We start from the raw sequence: 27277 nt of genomic DNA on the forward strand, positions 1-27277 counted from the left end.
TACCTTGAAGTTACCACTGTCTTCCTGCACCGATACTAAAGGTAATATTTGAGCTTTGTGGCAATGATACTAAAGATGATATTTGAGTTATTCAAGCTGATATTACCTGAGTTACCTGCAGCTCTGTTAAGAGAAGAATCCTGTTTCGGTTTGCACTTCAAGAGGATATTATCTGCCTTTTTCTGTACCTCTGAAGAGAGAATTCTGAACATGGTCTTCTGTGCCTGAAGAGAGTTCCTGAGTTCCTGTCAGCACCCCTTTGAGAGAACCTTTTAGTTTGTCTGCACACTGTTTTCATTGATTCTTCCTGGTGTTCAAATAAACTATTAATTCCTCCATCCTGTGTTTATGGCTGCTCTGCATCTTGGGGTAAATTCTGATTCTGTTCCTGGCTCTACCACCAATCACAACAAATTGTCATGCAACCTTCCTGAAAGCTGCACTGTCGGTCAGAAAGCTATTTTCAGTAGCGTGTGTTATGCTCTTAAATGTAATGTCCATATCAGTAATTAATGGGTCAGGGGAAGTGATGGTCTAGTGGTTAAGGTGTTGGGCTTCAGTCCAGAAAATCATAGGTTCAAATCCCTGCCTGACTGGAAAATCACGAAGGGCACTTGGGCAAGGCCTTTAATCCCCTATTGCTCCCGGTGTGTAGTGAGCGCCTTGTAAGGCAGCACCCTGACATCGGGGTGAATGTGAGGCATAATTGTAAAGCGCTTTGAGCGTCTGATGCAGATGGAAAAGCGCTATATAAATGCAGTCCATTTACCATTTAATAAGAAAACAGAGGCAGAGGGGATCCAACCTTGGCACAACTGAAGGAGGAGGAGGCCTCATCATTAACAGAATCCACTTGGAGAGCCGTTTATTTCATAAGGCAGTTTGGAAAGCAAGGATCAGGATGCGCTGACCTTTACCCTCCCAAGTGGAATCAACGCTACACCACCAGGCCACCTGTATATAGTAGGGGTGGCAAGCAGACGGGAGAGAAGAGTCAGAGAAAAACAGAGCGCTCTCACTCTGTAATCAGTATCAGTATTTTTATCTGTAAGTTTTCAATAAATTTTCTCACTTGATAAAGAATGTGGCAGTCATCTGTGTTTAACAAACGCGACAGCAGCCATTTTACAATATGAAAATTGAAAAATGTTCCAGTCGTACTGAACAATATACCACATTATTTGTCTCATCATAAACATTCCTAAAGGGTAGTTAACAGCAAAAACAACGACAAAAGTCATTTTCACTTTGTACAGGGCCGTTCTTACCCAGTATACCTTGGAATACTGCTGATTATATGTGTGCCAAATTTCATACTTTTATCAGAAAAATGCACTATTTGTTGCACTATGAAACTAGAAGCACTCAGAGAGTGCAAACCTCCGCCAAGGCCATGGGGTCACTGACGCCATAACATCTACACGCCGTGGAATCATTGAACCTAAAAAAACAATGTTTGCTCAGTAGTAAAAAAACGTTTCATCTGCTGTGACTGGATAGCATGTATCCTTAGCACTTGGCATCACAGTTTATTGCAACTTGCACCTTTCCCAGAAGCTACTGTCATCTGAGCACTGATATTGATATTGCATGTGCTTATAGACAAAAACAAATAAGAGACAAAATTCAATTTATTATTCAACTAAACTGCAAATACGAGGTCTGTTAGAAAAGTATCCGACCTTATTATTTTTTTAAAAAACCATATGGATTTGAATCACGTGCGATTACATCAGCCAAGCTTGAACCCTCATGGGCATGCGAGAGTTTTTTCACGCCTGTCGGTGACGTCATTCACCTGTGAGCACGCCTTGTGGAAGGAGTGGTCCAGCCCCCTCGTCGGATTTTCATTGTCTGAGAAGTTGCTGAGAGACTGGCGCTGTGCTTGATCAAAATTTTTTCAAAAACTGTGAGGCACAGCCAAGTGGACACCATTTAAGAAATTCAGCTGGTTTTCTGTGAAAATTTTAACGGCTGATGAGAGATTTTGGATTGTTTCTATCGCTGTAAGGACTTCCCACGGAGCGGGACATCGCGCAGCGCTCCGAGGCGACGTCGTCATCCTGTTTCAAGCTGAAAACCTCCAAATTTGAGCCTCTGTAGACCCAGGATGTCGTGAGAGAACAGAGAACTTTCAGAAGAGGTCGGAATCAGCAGTTTATCCAGACATTCCACTGTTAAAGGAGATTTTTTTTAATGAAAGACGTGCAGACAGATTGGCACGTCGGCTCGCCCGCCACAGGAAAAACACCTCCGTTGGAAGCCTTAAGGACAAGTTGGAACATGCCCTGCTGTTAAACAATTTCTCAGATACTCACTCAACTGAGTGAGTATCCCCATTCCTACCAGGCTGCTCAAGGAAGCCCTACCATTATTTAATGCTTCGATCTTAAATATGATCAATCTATCTTTGTTAGTTGGCTATGTACCACAGGCTTTTAAGGTGGCAGTAATTAAACCATTACTTAAAAAGCCATCACTTGACCCAGCTATCTTAGCTAATTATAGGCCAATCTCCAACCTTCCTTTTCTCTCAAAAATTCTTGAAAGGGTAGTTGTAAAACAGCTAACTGATCATCTGCAGAGGAATGGTCTATTTGAAGAGTTTCAGTCAGGTTTTAGAATTCATCATAGTACAGAAACAGCATTAGTGAAGGTTACAAATGATCTTCTTATGGCCTCGGACAGTGGACTCATCTCTGTGCTTGTTCTGTTAGACCTCAGTGCTGCTTTTGATACTGTTGACCATAAAATTTTATTACAGAGATTAGAGCATGTCATAGGTATTAAAGGCACTGTGCTGCGGTGGTTTGAATCATATTTGTCTAATAGATTACAATTTGTTCATGTAAATGGGGAATCTTCTTCACAGACTAAAGTTAATTATGGAGTTCCACAAGGTTCTGTGCTAGGACCAATTTTATTCACTTTATACATGCTTCCCTTAGGCAGTATTATTAGACGGTATTGCTTAAATTTTCATTGTTACGCAGATGATACCCAGCTTTATCTATCCATGAAGCCAGAGGACACACACCAATTAGCTAAACTGCAGGATTGTCTTACAGACATAAAGACATGGATGACCTCTAATTTCCTGCTTTTAAACTCATTACCCTGACCTCTAGTAATACTGTGAGAAATCTTGGAGTCATTTTTGATCAGGATATGTCATTCAAAGCGCATATTAAACAAATATGTAGGACTGCTTTTTTGCATTTACGCAATATCTCTAAAATCAGAAAGGTCTTGTCTCAGAGTGATGCTGAAAAACTAATTCATGCATTTATTTCCTCTAGGCTGGACTATTGTAATTCATTATTATCAGGTTGTCCTAAAAGTTCCCTAAAAAGCCTTCAGTTAATTCAAAATGCTGCAGCTAGAGTACTGACGGGGACTAGAAGGAGAGGGCATATCTCACCCATATTGGCCTCTCTTCATTGGCTTCCTGTTAATTCTAGAATAGAATTTAAAATTCTTCTTCTTACTTATAAGGTTTTGAAGAATCAGGTCCCATCTTATCTTAGGGACCTCGTAGTACCATATCACCCCAATAGAGCGCTTCGCTCTCAGACTGCAGGCTTACTTGTAGTTCCTAGGGTTTGTAAGAGTAGAATGGGAGGCAGAGCCTTCAGCTTTCAGGCTCCTCTCCTGTGGAACCAGCTCCCAATTCAGATCAGGGAGACAGACACCCTCTCTACTTTTAAGATTAGGCTTAAAACTTTCCTTTTTGCTAAAGCTTATAGTTAGGGCTGGATCAGGTGACCCTGAACCATCCCTTAGTTATGCTGCTATAGACGTAGACTGCTGGGGGGTTCCCATGATGCACTGTTTCTTTCTCTTTTTGCTCTGTATGCACCACTCTGCATTTAATCAATAGTGATCGATCTCTGCTCCCCTCCACAGCATGTCTTTTTCCTGGTTCTCTCCCTCAGCCCCAACCAGTCCCAGCAGAAGACTGCCCCTCCCTGAGCCTGGTTCTGCTGGAGGTTTCTTCCTGTTAAAAGGGAGTTTTTCCTTCCCACTGTAGCCAAGTGCTTGCTCACAGGGGGTCGTTTTGACCGTTGGGGTTTTACATAATTATTGTATGGCCTTGCCTTACAATATAAAGCGCCTTGGGGCAACTGTTTGTTGTGATTTGGCGCTATATAAAAAAATTGATTGATTGATTGATTGATTGACAGGCGTGAAAAAACTCACACATGCGCACTAGGGTTCAAGAATGGCTGATGTAATCACGCGTGATTCAAATCCATATAGTTTTTTAAAAAAATAAAACTGTCGGTTTCTTTTCTAATAGACCTCATATATGAATTTTCTAACATTTATTAAACACTTCTCTAAACAAGGCCATAGGGTCACTGACGCTAAAGAGATTCCCTCCTTGGCACAGTGATCTAATTTCTTTTTGTCTGTTTCTCTAAAATTGTATATAATAATCATTAGATTATTAATATATAAACAAAAATAAATTTAAGAAAATATTACAGTTTGAAAACAAATGTATCTGAACGTGATGACAGCTGCAACTGCTTAATGCCAACTTTTAACATTGAAAATGCCATAGACATACTAACGCGTTAGCATCGGTATCCGGATCGTGATCCGGATCACCACTAAAATTTAATCACTTGTTCCTCTTGTCATTTCCAACCACTCCACAAAATTTCATCAAAATCCGTTGAAAACTTATTGAGTTATCCTGCTGAGAAACAGACAGACAAACAAACAAACACACCCGACAGAAAAAAATAACCTCCTTGGCGGAGGTAATTATTTTTACACGGCGGCTTTGAGCCTGATCCTCATTCCGTACCACCAGGCGGCGGTCAGACGCTGTTCTGTTGTTTGTCACCGCCACGAAGAAGAGGACCTGGGCTAGCAGGCGGTGAGTGTGTGAATTTGTCTTACTTATCCGGCCGCGGGTGTCGGTTTTTGCATTAATATCATTTTGGACGGGGTCGGGTTTGGTATGACTAGGAAAGCTGGTGTTTGTGATGTCAGTTTGAGCGGTTCATGTCGTAGAAACAGCGGGAGAGAGACGCCGGCTGCAGTGGGAGGGAGGAGGGGAGCCCATTAGCCCAAAGCTAACGACATTGTATGCGGCGCCGTTTAGGGTGGAGACGTCTGTGTGGTCGGTTAATAGACAATTAAACCCTTCAGTCAGGGACAGGCTACAATTTGCGGTGTTTTAGAGAGATTTTGTGCTGCTGACTGCCGTCACTAGTGAAAATGATAATGACGCGAAGTTGGTTTACAATTGGTAGCTTCCTATTCTGCACTTAAGGGGGCATTTAAGGGACAATCCTCTAACAGCGCTGAGGGATTCCGTGTTTTTTTCCCCACACTTCTTACTGTTGTCAAAGTCTGTTGGGCATTTTGAAATGAATATTTGTGTGTGCGTGTGTTCGTTCACAATTAGGCTAACACTTTGACACACCTGACAGTGGATTTGACACAACACTAAGGCTTTATTATTTATTTAAAAGTGCATAACGCTTTGGGGAGGTGGGGGTCAAAAAACAAAGGATCTGTGGCTGAGCGCTGTCTATCCGGTTGTTAAGTGTGACGTAGCGCATCATGTGATTTTCAACTTCCGGCTCCAAACAAAAAAGGCGCGCTGTCATTAACATTGAGAACTGCACTGAGACGATCTGATCAGGCTGCACTTACACCGTTGCACACGGACAACAGCATTAACATCGCAACATAAAACTCTTTGTATATTGTGTCTAAAATTCTCCTGGATATATTAACTGGATTTTTAGACGTTGTTACTGCGTTTGTTTTATGTAAAAATGTCAGACGCTCAGGTTGTTTCTCTGTTATTTTCAATGGGACTTGCTGCGAGCTGCTATCGCTTCCTGTTCATGTCGTTCGGGGAGAAAGTGAAGTTTTCACTTTAACGTCCTGTTTATTGTAATAAATAATTTTTATTAACAAACAAACATGTATATTTTACCTGTGTATAATAAAATATGTAAAGTAAAAGAAAAAAGTTTTATTAAGTGTTCTGACCATAGAACCAGACGAATGCAGTTAACGGAGGTGGAGGCGGAGAAGGGAGGGACGGAGGTTTGCACACAATGTAAACAAACTAAACTTAAACTGTAAATCCTTAAAAGGATCAAACAGATGTAACTTTAATTATAATGTTGGAGGTCTTTGGACCCGGAAACAGATTTATCACGTGATGCGTTACATCAGCGCTTAACAACCAGATACGTTGGTGGGTACGGTTGGGCCTACGTCACTTCTGTTGCCATTTTGGATTGCCGCTGAAAACAAACTACGCGCACTCACAACCAATGTTAATATAGTTGTCTGTACCACTGTTTATTCACAAAGTCCTGCCGATTTGGTCATGGCAAATGGCGTATGAGTATGTGGAGAGCCTTGATAGGTGTGCAAAAGTTGCTGCAGTTAAAAAGCTCAGTTTTCGATCTTTTAACTTATCGTGGTTGGTACAGCCAACTGCAACACACGATCGTGGCATTCTCTGTGACAACTAGTATATATTAAGTAGAAAAAAAGGTGGCATAAGGATGCAAGTGCGATGGGCGTCAAGTAGGAAATGAGCGCAACAGCGGTTTGTTTTCAACAGCTCGCTGGTTACTATGCGCGTTGCTATGTGCGTGCGCATAAGGGACCCGGATGTCCGACCGTACCTATAGATTTTCCCTTAGTAGTTCTCCTTAACTGCTGAATCGGAAGCCAGCTTCAGTGTCGTTTGATGATAGCAGCATAGCTAAGCCCTCATTGTCTTTTCTCTTTGATGTCCTTGTCCTTTCTGCATCTATCATTGTTTTGCAACCACTCTTATTTGAAAATGTCAGACTTTTTAGACTTCACCTCTGTTAGTTTTGTGTTTTTTCACTGTTTTAAATGCAGTAGATTCCTGTCACTGCCACATGTTCTGCTGCTGTTTGTTTGTCAGCCTGCAGTTGATTAATTTGAGAAATTACTTCAGCAACAATTCCTACTTCTGATTGTAGTTATCTTGTGTTGCATTAAATTGTTGAGAAAAATGGTTCCACTGGTTCTTATAGCAAAATGATCATTTGCAGATCTAATTTATTATCACGTTTTTCTGTGCGGTTTTTTATTTTTGGTGAATGCTGTTGGCATGGGGAAATAGTGGTTAGCGCTCTTTCCTCACAGCGTGAGGGTCCGGTGTTTGATTTTCCCCCAGTGCCCATATGCTTAGTGTGCAATGTTTGCATGCTATCCCTGTGAGCATGAATGCCTTTTTTTTGGTTGGGGGGGGGGGGGGGGGGGAATTGATACAGCCTGATGTGACTTCCAGAATACTGTATCAAGTTTCCCACCACTCACATCGATACACTTCAGAGCTTTAAAGACGAGCGTGGTAGAAAATATACCGGTGTCGAGAACTGAGAACACCCCCATATCAGATTTGTATATTTGCTATCTGCACATCCGCAAAAAAAGGCTGAAGTAAAGATTGAAAAACACAGCATTAGGACCCAAGTCCGCTGACCCCTCAAAGTCTCGCTCAGTCATTACCAGTGCCAAGTCTGCTAGCTTCAGGCTTAAAGAGGAGGTTATAAGAAGAGCTTGGCAAAAGAAGCAAGTTTTCTGTGACAACAACTGATACTACGTGGATTATGATTACCCACCAGCAATCCTTTAGAAATACTTTGAGGACAGCCAGGTAAAGAAGGTGCTCAAAGAGAGAAAAATCAAATTCCAAACTCCATCTCCTGTGAAAATGCGAGTGTTCTTTGAAGAAGGGATCCGGTTGTAGGAGACAGCAGACATGTCTTCACGCAGACTCCCAGTTATCGTCATCTCATTGACCCATATCAGCGCGTGTTACAGTGGTTTTCATTGTGGCAGAGGGCAGGGCAGGGACGAGGACACGGCAGCATGGAGGAATGCACCTTCTCAAGCAAGTGAGGATACCTGATTGTGTGCAGTGGAAAAGCTACAAGAATTCAGGTGGCAGACTTCTACAGATGAGTAATAATTAGTGCTACTAATTCAGATGCTCTTTAGTTCAAGGTAAAAGCTACCTATTTGCTTTGTATGTGTCCCCCTTTTACTCCTGATTCTCATTATAATATATTACGTTGGACATGGACACTATTTGTTAATGGATACTGACGCAGTACAGCCATCGCAATGGGCCCTACTCTTAGCAGAGAGCAGATGTTCCCCTGATTGGAGCTCTAACAACACAAACCCATCAAAGGTTGAGTTTTTTTAGAACCTCTGCACTGGAAGTACACCCTCCACATTAGGGCTGCCACAAATGATTGTTTTGATAATTGACTAGTCACCGATTATTTTTGCAATTAGTTGACTAATTGTATCATATATAACTTGAGGCTTATCACACCAACATGTAGCTGCTTTTACCAGGGATGGGAATTCTCCACGGATTCGCGGATTTTCAACTTTTTCTGGTTTTCTGGGCCATTTCTATGATCTGCATCAATCTGTTGAGAGAAATTGGGGGTGGGGGTGCAGCGGGGCCAGCTGTGCTTGTTAAACCTTTGTTCATATGCACAGGAACCGCATTGCTGGAACTGCAAGTTAAAATGCGCGATATCATTGGCTACTTTTTCTACGATGGCAAACTTTCAGCCAATCAGAATCTCTGTAATATCGAAAGTCACTGAAAGTACCCAGACGCAGCTGGTCTGCGCTGTGTCAGCCTGATCCCATCAGATCTCAGAAGCTAAGCAGTGCAGCATCTGGTTAGTACTTGGATGGGAGACCTCTTTGGAACACCAGCGGCTGTGTGTGTTTCTCCGGGTGAAACTGGAGTTGCGTCAGGAAGGGCATCCGGTGTAAAACTTGTGCCAATTATCAAAGCGGATCTGGCTGTATCTGCTGTGGTGACCCCATCCCGAGACAGGAGCAGCCGAAATGACAACACACACACTGAAAGTACCCAGACATGGACATTTGGATTTTCTGCAAGTTTGGGTTGTCGAGCTAATACTTTAACATGGCTAAAATTACAGAGAGAGAGAGGATGAAGACCGCATTAAAGATATCGATATAGTGGTGTAAAAAAATATGTTTAAGTGGACATGGCTGGAGTGGGACGTGGATGGGACAAAGGCCAGACTGTGAATTTGTCCACAAGGTTGAGCTCGCAAGTAAAGCTCTCTGCATGCTATGTTTGGATTTCATTAGCAAAACCTTGGAAGAAGACTGCAAGACGAAACATATCACCAAAAGTTAATATTAAAGGAACTAATCTGCCTGGGTCCATTAGAGTGTGGAAGAGGCACAGCGAGCCCCAAATCCCCCAGCACTTGTACCAGTCAGTGACAGAACATCTAGTGGATGTCCAATAATTCTATTCATCCAATTAAAATGTGTTTACAGTCACTGAAATTTTTAAGTGTGGTGCAATTATTTATACTGTACATGTACTGAAGTGAAATTCAGGGCTGCAAAACCAGCACTTGTGTACAGATTTTTGTCAAAATTTGGTTCCATGTTTATTTTGCCATATAAAACCGTTATATATATATTCGATAATGACATCAGTATCGATAAAATCTTATCAGTACCTATCCCTACTTTTGATAGGTTCAATGATATCTGTCCAATGCTATGGCATTTATAGTAAGTACATAGCCTATTGCACGAGGCAGGTATCACTGAAAGAAGGTCTACATAGACAGATTCTTTTATTAGAGTAAGGTTTCCACATACCCCAACATACAACAAAATATAAAATGAAAGTTCATGAAATTAGGTCTCTGTAGTGGCCCCGAAATGCCTCTAAAATGCTCAAAACCTGTGAGCTTCAAGGGGTTCCTCCCCTTGGGCCCCCGTTTGTTATCAGTTTGTTTTTTTTTTTCCTTTTTCTTACTCCCTCATCTCACTGGATCGCATTCTCTCGTGAATCCTCTTGCTGTGTGTGCGCGCGCGCATATGCGTTCAGTCTCCCCCCACCTGATTCCACTCACTGTGTGCTCTGATAGGCCTAAGTTTTAATATGATATTAGGTTATTGTGAGGGAACGCAATAATCTGGGCCAAAAAATTTAACCATGTCTGGCTCCGTATATTTCTCTATGTCGATTGCAGACTCACTGCTTCTGCTGCTGCTCAGCGTGACGCAACGAAGCAGTGCTGCGACCCGCTGCTGGTTCTCTGCTTCGCTGCTTTTCTGAAGTGACAGGTCCACAATTTCTTCATTAACCCTCCTCAAAGCCATTAAAATATGTCAGTCGTGAGTCACCATTGTGCAGCTTAAAGTCACTAACTGGGACTCTTGAGAAACAAGAATCGTCCTCTGTTCTGTTCCTGTTTTGTGGGACTCTAAGTGCGCAGCTCCAAACACTTTCGGTCGGAATTAATAACTTCAAAGCCAATTGCCATTTTAAATTAAATGACACCTCTTTCCAAATGTTGTAATACAGACAAACTACAACGACCAAAACCATTTTTGTCTCACAAAATGAGATGTCCTCAGTTCTTTATGAAATACTGATGTTGATGTGCAGCGCAGCCGGCTGCAAGAGCTCAGCTCAGAGACTGTGAAGTTACATTTGTCTCATTAATATCTGAAAGGAAATGCTTTTGATAAAAACTACAGACTTGATTTCTATTTATGTCCAGAGATATCCAGTGGATCCAGTGACCAATTTTATATTTATTTACTTTAAGACTCAAAATGATGTTAACATAGAAAACCTGTAAAGCCTACTTTTAGTACGCATAAAATTCACAAGAGTTATTGATAGGGGAGTAAAATAATTACCAGTGTACCCCACTCTTAATTTGTGTACAAATTAATACAATCCATTTGACAAACTTCCTGGTTTTCACAGCAATAAAATCAGAATTGATCATATTAAACCTGATTTTAGTCTGCACACAAAAGGGGTAAACTCGGTACAGAATAAGCTTCTCATATTTCCTGCATGGGCAGGTCATGACTATACAAATCTGATACGGGGTAATCTCAGTAAGGATGGGACCAATCAGGTCCAGAATCGTTATCAGCTTCTAATACTAATATAATTCAAGTATTGGAAAATACAGATACAACCTGCATCATTTTCCAATACTGGAGAAAAACCACATCTGTGAAACCTCTGAACAGCGCTTGCTCTCTGCTCTGTTTACTGCTGAGCGGAAAGGGGGGGGGGGGGGGGCGTTTCTGAGCTGAAGCCGAGCTGTTTCTTCCGCGCACCACAGCCGAGGGTTTTAAGCCACGGGTAGCGGCAAATTTACGCCCGGCTCTCTGGTTCAAATTGTCTGTGCAACCGAGGACGGATTTTCTGAAAAAATGACCTAGAAATGTGTGCTAAAAAACAGCTGCTTCGGCGTCCCAAGGCTGTACAACGCTATGAAAAGGGGAGGGTGAGAGAGAGACAGAGAGAGAGCACTTTTGTTTTTGCTCCAACACTTGCTTTGAAAATGTAAATATACAGTGAGGAAAATAAGTATTTGAACACCCTGCGATTTTGCAAGTTCTCCCACTTAGAAATCATGGAGGGGTCTGAAATTTTCATCTTAACTGCATGTCCACTGTGAGAGACATAATCAAAAAAAAAAAAAAAAAAAAATCCGGAAATCACAATGTACGATTTTTTTTTATAATATTAAAGCAAATGGAGCTCTGGTATCGGAATAGTATTGGTATCAGCAGATATCTAAATTCAGGGATCGGGATCAGATCGGAAGTTTAAAAAAAAAATCAGTGCATCTCTAAATGTCTGTACCTGACACCGGTGTTGCAGACTGAATGGTCCGCCCTTCCTCCACTGTGCATGCGTCATTTCAGAGCTCCACCCCTTGTGAGACAGTCTCTTCACTCAAAGCGATCAAATGGATTAATGGGATTATTAACCATCAGATGACAAGGTAAAACCTCGTAAATCATTCTAAAGTCAGTTTTAAGCAGAATCAAGGCCATTTTAAGCAGAAATAAGGCGAAACTTGGTGATGCTTTGAAATGACTGACGCGCAGTGAACGCATCAGCTAGCAGCTTGGATAGCCGCAATGCTCTGATCGCTTCCTCTGCCTTTTATGATGAAATGATGCTGAATTTATGTGGAAATTATTGTTGTACAAAAGCTTTAGATATCTGTCGCTGACACAAATGACTGGAGTGCAGTTTTAAGCAGAAATGAGGTGATCATTTGTGAACCATGGCTAATGACGCATGCACAGTGAAGGCAGGGCGGACCGATTTATAAAGGGGACCTTTCGGTCTGCAGCACCGGTAAGAGCAGTGCCTCCGTCTTTTTAAACGCAACATGTAGGTGTATGTTGGTGTTAAAACCAAAAAGGGGGTAAGGACTTGAATTCGCCAAATGCTAAGCTTTGGTGTCGTGGGGAATCTCATTCTCTGGTACATGGTTAACATTATACTATCCAGTAAAAGCCACACCCAGATCTGCATCTGAAGCACTTTGAGTTGCTTTGTGCATGAAAGGTGCTGTATAAATAAATTTGCCTTTGCATGGCATTAAGCTGGTCTATCATAACAAATGAAAATGTAACACTTGGAGATTACTCATTAACCTTTATTTTTCAGCCAAACATTTATCAGCCTCTCCCACTTCACTCTGTCCTGTTTTATACCAACAGAAGTCCAAAGGCTTTAGCTCGTGTTGACTGTAAAATCTGAACCTGACCGGTTACTACATTTGACTCACTGTGCACGGCATGCATGCACAGCATGACTGCAGATTTGAGCTGCATTCACATTGTTAGTTGAAGTGATTTTAAGCTTGGGTATTTATTTACTTCCTGCCAGTGACACAGATAGGATTGTTTAGCAGTGTAAACATACCAGTTCGTATTTTTTTGTTTTTGTTTTTCTCAGGCCATTTGACTGTTCTGCACTGGAAAAAAGTCTAGCTTTACATGGTTTAAATATGTACATCTCAGGGATTTTTCTAGAAAAATCTGTGAGGCTATGGCAAAGGAGTGGAGGGATTAAGCGGGCAGTCTAAAAATGCCCAATAGGAGGATTTTCAAATTGTCTGGCGGTTCATCTACCACAATTGGTATGTTCTTGGAGTACTCTATTCATGGAGTTGCACTCAAATCTCATTGTAATGCAAATTACAATGACAGTAAAGGCGATTCTGATTCTGATGTGTCTGGGCACTCATAGTGCAGCAGATAACTGAAGCAATCCTTCAAATGGTGATACAAGCACCAAATTCAGCTCAGATACTCCTTAGACATTACTCTTTGAAAAAAGCGATTTGCAGTTGAATTTTCATGACGCGGCCACATAGGGGTCAATTGAAGAATTACACAGGGGTCAAAATTAAAAGATGCTCCAAACATACTGAAAATTATACCACATTATTTGTCTGATCATAAATATTCCAAAAAGGTATAGTTTGAACTATCTATGCCTGAATGAAATCAGTTTCAGCAGAGTTCCGGTTAAGGGCACAACATAAACACACCTCATGAAGTATGGACAAGAGGACAACATCGGGGCATAGCAGAAGTCCATCACAGGTGCTACACCTCCTCTCCATAACCATCTCAACTTGGGAGAACGTGTCATCATCATAATCGCCCGTGAACTTGCTGGATCAATGCCATCCACATCTTCGTTAGTCGTCAGTCATTGTTTACATGCGCTGAGACAGTGGAATTCTGCTGGCATGGCGGTGCATTCTGGGAAGCGCAGGGGGCTGCCAGGGGCATTATGGAAAATGTTGAAGTACCAAATGCCATGGACATCGTGCTGCAATGCACCATGAGAATTTGTGGTTTTGGGTTTTAAGTGTTATTGTGATTCATGTTAGTTTAATACTGTTATTTGTGTTTTTGTAGTTCAGTTGGTTTAGTCAGTTTAGTTAATAACATTTAAAACCTCAAAACCCTGAACTCCCATGGTGTATTACAGCACAGAATCCATTGTTTATTGGCTAGTTAAATTGCTAATTTCTCCAATTTTTCCATTTTCACAGCATGCACCCATGACCCAAAATACATAAGCATAAACAGTAAATGTCAGCTCTCCCTGGTTTCTGCGTGATCGAAGCTGTACACACGCACACAGAGGCCATTTGGCTATTATAATGCTATACTATAATTATAATAGATACTACTGATGATGATGATGATAATAATAGTGTGTGTATATGATAATAAACCTATACAATTTATGCATTGAGACGGCAAATTAACGTAAAAAATATGTAATTAACAGGAAGTAAAAGGGTTGAGTTCTTCTTCTAAAAATTGTTGAGGTCTAAGTTTCTAAAAACACTCTGGACTCACACACCATTCCAACTCATTTATGAAACTTTGCATGATTTATTACCACCGCTGAAAGATGTCAGCTACTTATTTTATAAACACTACCCAATCTAGAGCCCGTGGATCCCCACAGGCAACACACTAGTTTTTATTAAATTCTAATTTGTATATTAGGTGTGTGTGTGTGTGTATGTATGTATATATATATATATATATATATATATATATATATATATATATATATATATATATATATATATATATAGTGTGTGTTTTTTTTTACTGTCTTAGGTATTTGTTAATGAATCAACCATACTATTTTCATCTGTGCAGTACATGCAGTCATTTGACAGATTATGAAAGAAGTTATTGTCTGGGTCAGTGTTACTTACATACTCAGCTATCTTGTGATCTGTGTCTGTAAGTAAGTCCCTTCCGCTGCTCTCTTGTTTTCACTCGGGGTCGCCATGTTAATTTGGCAAAGGTTTTACGCCGAATGGCGAATGCCCTTCCTGACGCAAGTGCACTTTACATGGAGAAATATGGCAGAGGTGGGGTTTGAATTGGGAACCTTCCACACTGCAACCAAGCACACTAACCACTTGGCCACCACCCCTGCCTGCCGGAGAAGATGTCATTTTTGCAGCACGATGCAAATGACTTCAGAGCTTTTGGTTTATTCATTAGCAGTGAAAGAAGCAAGCTGAGTAGTTTTTTGAAATGACAAATGCATCTGTGATTCAGAGAATGTTCTCCGTGGAGTGGTTTAGTTGTAATATAGTAGGTTCCTGCCTTTATTAATTCATTTAACCATTGAGCAATCTGTGAGAGTTTCTATCTGTCTTGTTCCCCACATTAATCCATGGATTAAATTTTCCTCTGATTAAAAAAAAAAAAAAATGGCTTCTTTTTTCTCCCCTCAGCATCCTTTACGGTGTATGTGTGGCAACAACATGTCTGTTCCGCTGCTTGCCGAGGCCGTGACAGTGTCTGGGACCGAAAAAGAGACTGCAGCAGTGAGTTGGCCTTAAAATCCACACACAGATAGAATCTGAGCCGTGGAATTTATTTGATTTTATTTACTGCCTGTCACTTCTGATCATATAGACTGATGTCAGTCAGTTCATCTATAATTTCACTTCAATTCAGCTGTCAAAATAATACTATAATTGGGGTGGACAGACTTAAATTCATATCACAGTATAATTTGCAGTACAAATGGATACCACTGAATATTTTTCTTAAAATTTCAGTATAAATTCTTCTGGTAAAGTACTATATGGGAACGGCATGGTAGTTCATGACAGTGGTGGTAAATGTTCAAAAACAGCTTATGGGTCATTCCATATGAAATCATCCAAAATAAGGGGAAGTCCCAGTTTTATAGTTTTAGAATTGCCTGGTTTTGATATATTTTGTAGCTCATGTTAAGAGAAGAAGAATGGTCTTGGCGGCAGGGACATTGAGATCATTCTTGTTTTTAAGAATGATCCCTGTCACAAGCAAACCTATGCAAGGTGAGTCTGAAGTCAACATTAAGGAAAAATTCCATTCATATGATTAATAACCACCTTTGCATGAACTTGCGTTAGTCCATGCATGTGCATAGCTTATGTACAGCTAGCTACACGTTAGTTACTGTGCTTTTTTTATTCAGTGATACAGACATTGTTTATAATGTAGCAATGTATGTGTATACATGCTGGATGGATTTCAGAATGGCTATCGTATAGACCGTCATATATTTCCTGTACATTTTCATGTACATTTTGATTAAGCTGAAAACTGAAGATTACCAATAAAGAGGGCACTTGTTTTCCCATCAGGCCTCTTTGTTAGATGTTGGTACCAGGTTTAATTTGAACTTCCAATGAAGATCTTTCATCTGAGACCAACAAAACAAAAATCAAAAGATGCCCACATGCCCAAAAGGGGGTGCCAAAAGAACATATTTGGTAAAAATAGCCGGACAAGGGTTAATTTTGGGCAAAATTTGTGGACATTGTGGTGGTGTTCTTTGCATCCCAAGGAAGCCTAACATTAGTACTACCAACATGCCAAGCAGCATTTTTTTTTACATGACAAGGCAAATATGGTTAAATGCACATCAAAGTCAGCACACTTTCTGAACATTTTTTTTTTCTCAAATTCCATTTTTTTTTTGGTCATTAATGTTGTGGCCCCCAGGGGGTTAATTTCTTCAGTTGTACATTTTACATAAACTTTAAGACAGAATAAACAAATTCTGAAAATATCAAGTTAGTATCTTTTCTAGTTTTTGATTTATGGCCAAGTAAACATGGTCACAAACGGAACACAGAGAGCTAACACGGAAACGCCCCTTATTAAAACCTCCATAGAATCTAAATGAAACAAGATATTGAGCTGCCGCCAAGACCATTCTTCTTCTCTCAACACTGGCTACAAAATATATCAAACCAGGCAATTCTAAAACCATAAAACTGAGACCTTTGGTGATTTCATATGGAATGACCCTTATTTCTGTATAAATCTAATAGTTAATAATTTTGTAAAAGTTAGCAAGAAATAAGCACTTCTAAATTGAAAAACACTATTTTTGAAACGAAATAACACCTCTGAAGTGATTTACAACACATTTTATGGATGTTGACATGTACACTTTGTGTTACACGCATCACATGAATTCAAAGGTAACGTCGGGTAATTTCAAAACCACATGCATGCGCACACACACACACACACACTTCCTCCTGCAGATGAAGTTAAAAGGAAACGACAATATTCATTATGGAATTCCCACCAGGTAAATATGTTCTTCATTAGACCTTGTGCATCTGCTATTTATCTGGAGTTCCCCACTCAGCCCCCTAAATATCCCTGGGAGAACCTCTTTGAACTTATGCCACATAATAAAGCTCTTATATCAGGGATATCTAATGTTGTTCTTTCAATGGACAATCATCCAGCAAACAAAATTATCTGTAATTGGGAATAAGAGTTGGGGCTGGAGTTCCGGGAAGGTTTCTGAGATGAGGCAGTTCACAGAATTTGTACATCGTCAGCTTGTGCAAGGCTCCACCTAATTCAATTTAATGTAGTACACAGGCTGCATTTATCAAAGCCCGACTCATCCAAAATTCATCCCAATGTCTCTGATATTTGTGATAGCTGTAACTCTCTCTGTGATTACAGTATAAGTCATATGTGTTTTTTTCTCATGACTTCCTGTTTTTTTTCCTGCTGGTTTCCAGTTTGGCTTCATCGGTCTGTGACCTCCAGCACTCACTGGATCGGTTTGCAGCCGAGTGTGAAGCGTGTGGGATGAGGTCAGCACCTCTAAATCTGAGGCCATGGTTCTCAGCAGGAAACCGGGTAGGGAATGCAGTCTTGCCTCAAGTGAAGGAGTTCAACTACCTAGGGGTCTTGTTCACGAGTGAGAGGACAATGGAGCGTGAGATTGGCCTGGAGATTTGGTGCAGCAGGGACGGTGTTGCATTCGCTCTACTGTACTGTTGTGATGAAAAGGGAGCTCAGTCAAAAGGCGAAGCTCTCGATCTACTGGTCAATCTTCGTTCCTACTCTCACCTATGGTCATCAGGGTTTGGTCATGACTGAAAGAACTAGATTGCAGGTACAAGCGGCTGAAATGGGCTTCCTTAGGAGGGTGGTTGGTGTCTCCTTTAGAGGTGAGGTGAGAAGCTCGGTCATCCGTGGGGAGCTCGGAGTAGAGTCGCTGCTCCTTCATGTTGAAAGGAGCCAGCTGAAGTGGTTCAGCCATCTGGTAAAGATGCCCCCTGGGGCCTGGGTGCCTCCCTAGGGAGGTGTTCCAGGCACATCCACCTGGGAGGAGACCCCGGGGAAGACCCAGAACTAGGTGGAGAGATTATATCTCCACACTGGACTGGGAACACCTCGGAATCTTCCAGTCAGAGGTGGTCAGTGTGGCCTGGGAAAGGGAAGTCTGGGGTCCCCTGCAACCCGATCCTGGATAAGCAGTTGAAGATGATGATAATGATGATGATGATGTTTTTCTTTACCCAAACTTCAGCCATATTGGCTATCGTATTTTGATGTTTTCTCTCACGTTCTTGGCATCAGGCTGGATCCTTGTCCACTGATCACTGTTTTTGGAGTTCCTGGAGTCCCCACTGTCCTTTACTAACTAGCAGGCAGATGTACATAATTGCCTTTACCTCATTGTTAGCACGATGCAGAATATTATTGTCCTGGAAAACTTTGTGTCCCCCATCCATTTCTTTATCATTGAAAGATCTTGTGTTTAACTGTGGCAGCCTTGTATAATTTATCTTGGATCATTGAAAACTTTTGGACCTGATTGAGTTGATTGTCATATGTGTGTGTTTTGTTGTTTCGTGGAGCCTATGGTTGGTATGTTGGGATCGGATGTTCATGTGTGTTTGAGTTGTAGTACGTGTTTGTTTTCTCTTTAGTTGTCCTTCTACTTTTGAAGACGATGTGCTGGTGTTTTGTTTCTGATTGGGGAAAAAAAATGATAAATGTTTTTAAAAAATGTTCTTCATTAAAATTAGCTGCAATTTTGCAGAACATTTAAAAATAAAGGCTGTGCAGCTTTAAGCCCGAACCATGTCTATGTAACAGATGGTACACCTATCTGCCATCCTGCACATCATTTTCTGGCATTTTATAAATTGCAAAACAAAACAGCGTGAGCTCTGACGCTGTGGCTGATGAAGTGGAAGCCTGCTCTGCTGGTTAGCGCACGACTCACATACTCTTCATACCATCCACTCCTAATTTACATTAGAGCAGGAAATGTCACTGCTGCACTTCTTGATATGAAAGCAGTTTGACATTCTGAGCTCATGTCCATTTGCAGTTGCATTTTCTCTCTCTCTCTGTCTCTCACTCACACTCACACAGACCTTCCTTGAACACTAATATTATATCTGAGTTCTTGTAGCTTGTTTTGTAATCTGTCCTTTTGTTCCTTATTTTGTTTTAGTGTTTATCTCACTGCCAGGTGCTGAGACACAAAACATGGTTTTGTTGTTTAGCTATGATGACAAATAAAGTGTCCGATCTCATTCGACTCATCGCAGTGACTTATTTGCGAATGATGTGAAGAAAAAAAAATCCAAACTGATGCTTTGTTCCTTGTTCCAGGTCATCTTTCTTCATGGTTTGGGAGACACGGGGTGAGTGACATTTTCAAGCACAAGTCCATAAGGATTTGGACAGAGGTGCCGTTTTTGTCCTTTTGAGTCAATTGGTTTAACAAAAATGTCACATTAAACCCATTTTAATACACATCACCTCCATTTTCATAGCTCAAAGTAATTGGACAAGCTAAATGTTATTGTAAATAGGAATCATCGTTCTAGCCAGAGGATGGATACTTGAACATTTCCAAGTCTCTGAATATGCGTCAAACTTAATTTACCTCACTCGATAAGAAATGCAAACATTGTGTTAACCTGGTTCTCAAGAACCAAGTGACCATACAAGAAGAAGCCTAGTGAGGGAAGCCACCAAGACACCCAGACAACTCTGAAACTACACAGTGCAGTTTTTGTTTTGATTTGCATGCAAAAAATATTGAGGTTTCTTTCTCCCATGTGCCTTCTGGCAAACTGAAATTTAATGTCTTTTGTTTTCCCCTTTTTTTTTTAACCCTTCTCTGTGCTGCTCCACCATGAATCTGTACTGTATAATGGGTGATGCATCAGACAAAAGTTGCACTATGTTGAGAATGATAGCAGAACATTTTATCAGCACTGCAGATTAATGATGGCCAACTCCAATCACAATTCCTGAATGTTTCAGAACGCTGTCCGTTTTGAAAGGAGCACCTCATACGCTCTGCTAAACGGGGCCTTATGTCACCAACAGTTTTGAGAAGAATGTTTTGAATCGTTCCACTCAATTTGTTGATTCTGAAGCGTAATAAAACACCAGTGAGTGAGCACCAACACTCAGCTCAGCCTCTGTACGTGTGATTAAAAAATGCTGATTTGATTCTCTGACACTGGTTGATAAACTTTCTCTCTCTTTTTGTTTTTTGTCAGTCATGGGTGGGCAGATACTATGGCAGGGATCAGGATTCCTCATGTTAAATATATTTGCCCCCATGCGTAAGTCATTGTACAGATCTCATTTTATGTCTATAACTGTAACTTTGAGCACATCAGGATATTTTGCTGTTGCTGTTTTAATGAATTAATGATTCACTCATTAACAGAAGCTCTGCTAATTCAGTCTGTTTGCTGCCTAGATTGACATTTTCTTTACCGATAACTCTAAACTGTATGACCTTGCTGTCTGTTAGAGGTAATGAATCAATCTGTCTGCATTTCTGGATGCTTTTAGTTTCCGTAAAGACTTTCATGGTCTCATTTTCCCCGTCCTCCTACCCTCACCCCTGCAGGCCTCGAATCCCTGTCACTCTTAACGGGAAAATGACGATGCCCTCGTGGTGAGTTGCTGTACTGAAAGAAACATCTGTAGAAGCTTGACAGTGGACATCGTTGTCCCCTAGAAACCACAGCAGGGCTTCTGTTTTATGACTGACAATTCTACAGCTTGTTTTCTTTCCACCCTTACATCTGATTACGTGCAGGTTTGATTTAAAGGGTCTTAGCCCCGATGCTCCAGAGGATGAAGCTGGAATCAAGGGGGCAGCAGAAAGCAGTGAGTTAATTATTTTCCATTGTTTGTTGGTGTGCTCATTAGCTTTGCAGCAGAGGTTATATTTTCTGCTACGTTTGTCTGTTTACAGACACTGAAGATATTTGTGTTTGCGATCAATGGATGATTTCCTGTTCAGAACGTAATCATTTTTTCCCCTGGTATTTACATTTAGATGAGTTAGATGACATGGAACGTAGCACCTTTTGTATCAGTCCACCTCATTTTAATCCGTATGTAATAAACAAGCAGTGGAGTGGTTTCCTTTTGCTGGTCCTATGTGACACGATAATATGATACAGTACTGTGGCGCCGGCGTAAAGCAAATGCGTGTTGCAAAAAAGTGCAATAATAAGAGTGCTTCAAATGTGTGTGCACAATATTGCAGTGTATTCCCCCAGTTTGATAAATTAGTTCCCACGTTTGATTAGTTTTTGCAGTCAACATGTGTATCTCTGCGCTGTGCCACATGGACCTCACGCTAAATTGGAATAAATGGAGCGTCTGTGTCATCAAGTGCAAAGGTGCATGTGCATCTCTCTTCCTGTAATAGCACATACGGTATGTAACACGTGCAGTGTGTGTCATGATGTAATGACAAATGTCGTGCTGGTTGTATTGCAGGATTTTTGAGCATGGCTGAGTTGTTGCGATGTGGTCGGAACTCATGTCATCAACACACACATCCCATCAGCTGGAATGCAGCATGAATTTCCCTACATATCACATTGTTGTGTAGTGTGCATCTGAATTTAGTGACCCTGTGATTAGCAACAGAGTTTTACAAACAATAAGAGTGGCCTTTCTGTCTGTATTGTATGTTGTAGTTATTGGGTTTGTTAAAATAAGCTCTTGTGTTCTGTCCTCACCCATATCGATCAGAACCCAAAATTTCAGAGCTGAATATGCAGTTGTTTTTAGGGAGTTGCTTACAGACATTTTGTAGACTCACTGACTGTTAATAATACGTTTGCTCATTATTATGTGGATACACTTAAATGTCAATGTAATTGCAATCTGCATCATGTTTTGAATGTTACCCATCAATAAAGTGTATTTATCGCATGTTTGTCTGCAGTAAAGGAGATAATTGATCATGAGGTCAAAAATGGGATTCCTCCAAACCGAATATTGCTCGGTGGCTTCTCTCAGGTAGAATTACGAAACCGTCTAAAGTTTTTATCATATTACTGTGTGTGTGTGTGTGTGTGTGTGTGTGTGTGTGTGTGTGTGTGTGTGTGTGTGTGTGTGTGTGTGTGTGAGAGAGATATGTTTAAAGGGTGAAATCTTTGTGTATGAAATATTTGCATCGTCTTGTAGATGTCTAACGACACACCTTGTGGGACATTAGGAAATGAAGGTCTCTCTTGTTGCTTAATAATATATTGCATCTGGTGGCTTGCTTGTCATAAACTTTACTTCCTGTTGCCTTGTTCCCCTCAGGGTGGAGCTTTATCCTTGTATACCGCCTTGACATGCCAGCACCAGCTTGCTGGCGTTGTGGCTCTCAGTTGCTGGCTTCCACTATACAAGTCTTTTCCACAGGTACAGTCACAGTTTTGTGGAAGAGAAATCAATCAATTCCTCTGCCTTCTGAATTAAAACTGTAAAAAATACTTAGCGCGTTTGAGCGTTTCAGGCAAAATTCTGCTTGAAGTGGAGGTGGCCGTTTACACGAACTTATATACGAACCAAATATTACATTTTTCAGACAGCCCATTTCAATAAAATGTCTCTCTTCCTCACAAATAAAGAATAAATCACATGTCTGTGTCTCTTTTTGTCCTGTCCTTTTGTCATTTATTAAATGTGTTCCTTGTCACATGATGTCTAGTTCTTAAACTGATTTTTCATCTCGGCCTTAGCAAGAAAACGTGCTGTGCATGGTCATTTTTTAATATTAACCACGAGGACGATAATTTACTTCACTGAAACATTTTGCACAGCATTATGTTAAAGACAGAAACTCGTTGAAGCTTCTAAAGTTACTCCTTGTTTAAATTCAGGTGACGCTGGAGTTAAATAATCTTTGTTGCTGTCTGTGACCCCTGGTTAGATAAAACATCCATAATTTTCCCGTCAGCCTCTCAAGTGAAACAGTGGAACATCCAGACTGTCACTGACTGTCAAAACGTGAAGTCAGTTTTCTCCGTATTTTCGTCCAGAAGCGATGCGTGTGCTCACACTGTGTCACACTCTGACTGACAGAGCAAAAACATTAAAGTATTTAAATATTTTGTCCTTTGGCAAACTCGCCACTCTCCCGTGAAGTTGGGGCACTCATGACCACTTCACATTTCCATGTAGAATCTGCAGGTAGCAAAATGTTTTTCCCAGTTTATTGACAAATATCCTGGATTTTAGCAGCGTATGGCTGTCTACAAGCATGGCATCACGTTCCCTCACTTAGTGCACGCCCATAGCTCCTTGTTGAGAGAGACAGAGTGCTCTCCTGTACGATACGACCTAAAATTCATATTGCGGTATAAATTGAATCCCTTCACAGTAACAGTATATATTGCGATATAAACTTAAGTGTAAAAATTATAATGGAAGTGTTTCTGAATGGGTTATATAGTGCCTTAGCAAAGCTAAATTGATATAAATAAACAAAAACAAAACAGATATAATGTAATTTTGGGAACATTTATTGTGCAGATCTCAAAACTAAAACTCAGCACTCTGTGGTGCAAAACAGTGCAAATGAAGACAAACACCATTTTTATAACTTAGAATGCAAATATAAATCGTAAATTTCAAAAACATGAACAAATGTAGCAAAAAAAAAAAGTTATATACAATAAGATGCCGCACAAATTATATTTGTTCCACTCAGAAAAACAATTCCTGTCCAAAACAAGACCTCTCTGACTTGGGTTGTACATTCAATTTTGAACATTGAATGACATCACACTTTGTCATTCCTTCTTCTGCCCAGCTGGAAGAAAGTCTTCAGAGACCACCCATATGAGTTGGTGATCCTTATTGGCTTAATTCATGCGGTTCCACCAATGACAAAGAGGATAGCCTGTTCTCTCTCTTTCTCTTTTTTTTTTTTTTTTTAATCCTGCCCTGAGATGGAGCTGAATGAGGAAAGGAGACTTGTTGCTGAGGCTTTCTGCAAATACAAGCATCAAATATGACCATAAAATTCACAAAAAAAAACATTGCGGAAATTATTAATCATAATTCACATTATAGTAGGCCTATTAACAGAATTTAAAAACTGGTATAGAGCTTGAAGTGCACACCACTGCTCCGTGGTTTCTGTGCTTACATCAACAAGCGTTATCGTGATTGGTCGGTGGAGTCCAAATCTCTACTGTAGGCCAAATTTATATCATTTATACTGTCTACCACATATACTGCGCACCCCTACTTTCCTGTGTTGTGTTGGTCCTTTGTCCCCTTGCTTTAGATTTGATCAGTCAAAAGCTCAGAATGATCTATTGGACAGCAGCAGGAAAAATAAGACAAGCAGAGCACAAAATGGCAAACAAATGTGTGGGCACCACTCCGCTCAAAGTTTTGAACAGGCACAAAATTTTCTGACGAACTTTGTGGACATCAGCTGACAAGGAACTCATTTTGTGGATACAAAAGCAAACTTGATATTATCCGCTACTCATATGTTTCCTTGATCAGTCCGTGTGACTGGGGCTTGTACAAAGATAGCCATTGTCCCAGAACACTTGATTCTTGCACAAGAATCTTTCAAAATAAGAGCACAGAGGACGGAGTCAAACAGGACGTCATCGCATCACATGCAGAAGAGACTAGAAAAACATAACATTGCTTTTTACAATGTGTTGAGGATTGTGGAATTCATTTATTTTAAGTGGGCATTTAATAAACTTTAGTTGACCAAAAAAAAAAAAAAATTACGTGGTGTTTAACTTTCTTCAAAAAAGGGTGTGGGCTTATGTATGACCCTGGGCTGCCAGACACACAAATACAGTATTTAAAATGATGCATGGATTACTTCAATTTTAAAATGTTTAATGTAGACTGATTCACTTTTCTGCAGGCTACAAGTTGAGCAACTTTTTTTTATAATGAGCACTAAATTACATGTCTGTGTTATTGCATAGAATGAATGTTTGCATAAATACTTCTTCACTGTCTCCGCTGCCCAGGCAGCATGTAATAGCGGCAACAGGGACATACCGATTCTGCAGTGTCACGGGCAGATCGATCCCCTGATCCCTGTGGCCTACGGTGACTGGACAGCAAAAAAACTCAAGGAAATAGTCAACCCTCAGAAGATCAGCTTCAGAATCTACCCAGAGCTCGTACACTGCTCCTGTCCTGAGGTACTGCACCGTTACTGTGTGTGTGTCCGTGTGTGTTTGTTCATCTTCATGCATTTATTGCCCCACAAAACAAACTAGGCCTTTGCTCAGATTTTTAAAATGAATGATGATCTTACAGTCGGGCTTTACAGTCATTTTATTATCGAGTGATTGTCTGTCTGTCTTTGTGTTTACATGTCTGCCCCCCCCCCCCCCCCCCCCAAAAAAAAATGAGATTAGGTTTGATTAGCTCTCAACATTTTTTAGAGGGTGCTATGTGGAGGAGGGGATCATTTCAAACAACCTGAAACACTGAATCCTGGTACTCTCACCTGTAAACCTTGTTTTTCTTCTGCAAAAGTTCAAAGGTTGAAGTGTGTGTCAGTTGAATCTCTTTGTCTGATGTCATGTTTTTACTCTGACTGCATCATTTCCGGATAGAAACTAGATTTTGCCTGACAACACTTAAACCATTTTTCTTCTGCAGGAGATGTCTGATGTAAAGGAATTCATTGAGAAGCAGTTGCCTCGAATCTAACAACACCATCATCTCCACTGTGACCCCCAGCACGCTAACCTTTCACCTTCAAACTGCCATCCACCTACAGGAAACAGCCATGTGCAACACCTCTTCTACACATCATGGTTTGAGCCACACTGCAAAACGAAATCTGCTTCTCCTGCAGCCCATGGCCTTCCTGCTGAAATAACCTCCAGAAGGAGAAACGCTACGTCAGATTTAAATATACCATGGTTTAAAAAAATAAAAAATACAGCAGTCTGTTGCTGATTAGTCTTTCATCAACAAGCATAACTTGCTTGAATTACCCACCTTGTTTTTCTGTGTACCTAATGACCCAAAGTGGTCACCCCCAAACCAACTCAAGCTACAAATACTGATTTTAAATTAACTACACATATATATGTATTCAGATTTTCATCTGAAGTGTGCACAGCTGAAAACGATTTTAATTTTGTGGGGGGGAAACCCCTGAGGTTTTCCCAAAGGACTGCACAGCTGATCGCTTTTTCAAACCTCCAACTTTCTCTGTGATCAGATATTTAAACTGTGTAATCAGGCCCAATTGTATGGGATTAAATTTGGAACTTGGAAGTTTGTTCTTACCCATTAAAAAAAAAAAAAAAAATTAATTGATAATGCTAATAATAATAATAATAATGAAACTGAAAGGAGGCGTGGTATTACCTGAGAGACCCTTCCAAGTCAAATAAGGGACAGGAGATTTGAAACGGGAGGAAAAATATCATCTGAAAGTGGGGAAAAGCTCTGAATACTGAAAAAAATGTTTGAATGAAAAAGCAAAAGGATATTCAAAAAAAAAAAATTGGTCTGACTCGGTTATATTGAAACTGAAAAGAAGAATAAAGTCTAATCTTTTTTTATTTTAGTACATTGTTTTATTATATGGTTACAGCAGTACGCGTGCTCTGATTGGCTGATTTCTGGTCTGATATTTTCCCATATGGGACCGTTACCATGACAGTCAGTCTGGATCGCGTGTTAGATTTGTGACTTTGTTTACAATTTCCACAACACTCAGTAAAACAAAAAGCGAACAGAGAAAATGGAGGAATTAACAGCAAATGAGCTCAAAGTGGATGTGTAAAATGAAATGCAACAAAATGAATACACAGCTCTGAGCAGGCAATAACAGATTGAAAACTTAATTACAAACCAGAAAGCTAAAAATGTGATTAGAAAAACCAAGCTGGAAATGAACATACTCCATAAATATCTAAACAACATAGGAAGAAACACACAGATTTAAAGTTTACCAGCTAACAGCTGGACCATCTGTTAAGTTCTTCATGGAGGTGAAGAAGGCGAACAGGTCTGACTACGAGCCCAAAACTGCCATCAGCTTTTAGAGAAACTAGTGTTTATACAGTGAGGTAAATAAGTATTTGATACACTGTTGATTTTGCAGGTTTTTCCACCTACAAAGAATGCAGAGGTCTGTAATTTTTATTGTAGTTAAACTTCAACTGTGAGAGATAGAATCTTTAAAAAAAAAAAGATCAGAAAATCACATTGTATGATTTTTAAACAATTAATTTGCATTTTATTGCAAGAAATAAATATTTGA

At 40.4% G+C, this 27277-nt stretch overlaps 1 protein-coding gene across 1 annotated transcript; it reads left to right on the forward strand.

Moving 5' to 3' along the window:
* Positions 1-4812: 4812 nt before the first annotated feature.
* lypla2 (lysophospholipase 2) lies at positions 4813-26077 on the forward strand. Its single transcript, XM_034160654.1, has 10 exons — positions 4813-4888; positions 15153-15245; positions 19357-19388; positions 20259-20324; positions 20618-20665; positions 20810-20880; positions 21956-22029; positions 22321-22422; positions 25014-25190; positions 25657-26077. Exons 2-10 carry the CDS (start codon positions 15168-15170, stop codon positions 25705-25707), a joined length of 699 nt encoding a protein of 232 aa, XP_034016545.1. The 5' UTR covers positions 4813-4888; positions 15153-15167; the 3' UTR covers positions 25708-26077.
* The last annotated feature ends 1200 nt before the right edge of the window (positions 26078-27277 follow it).

Source organism: Thalassophryne amazonica, chromosome 20 (genome assembly GCF_902500255.1).
Source record: "Thalassophryne amazonica chromosome 20, fThaAma1.1, whole genome shotgun sequence".
Taxonomy (NCBI): domain Eukaryota; kingdom Metazoa; phylum Chordata; class Actinopteri; order Batrachoidiformes; family Batrachoididae; genus Thalassophryne; species Thalassophryne amazonica.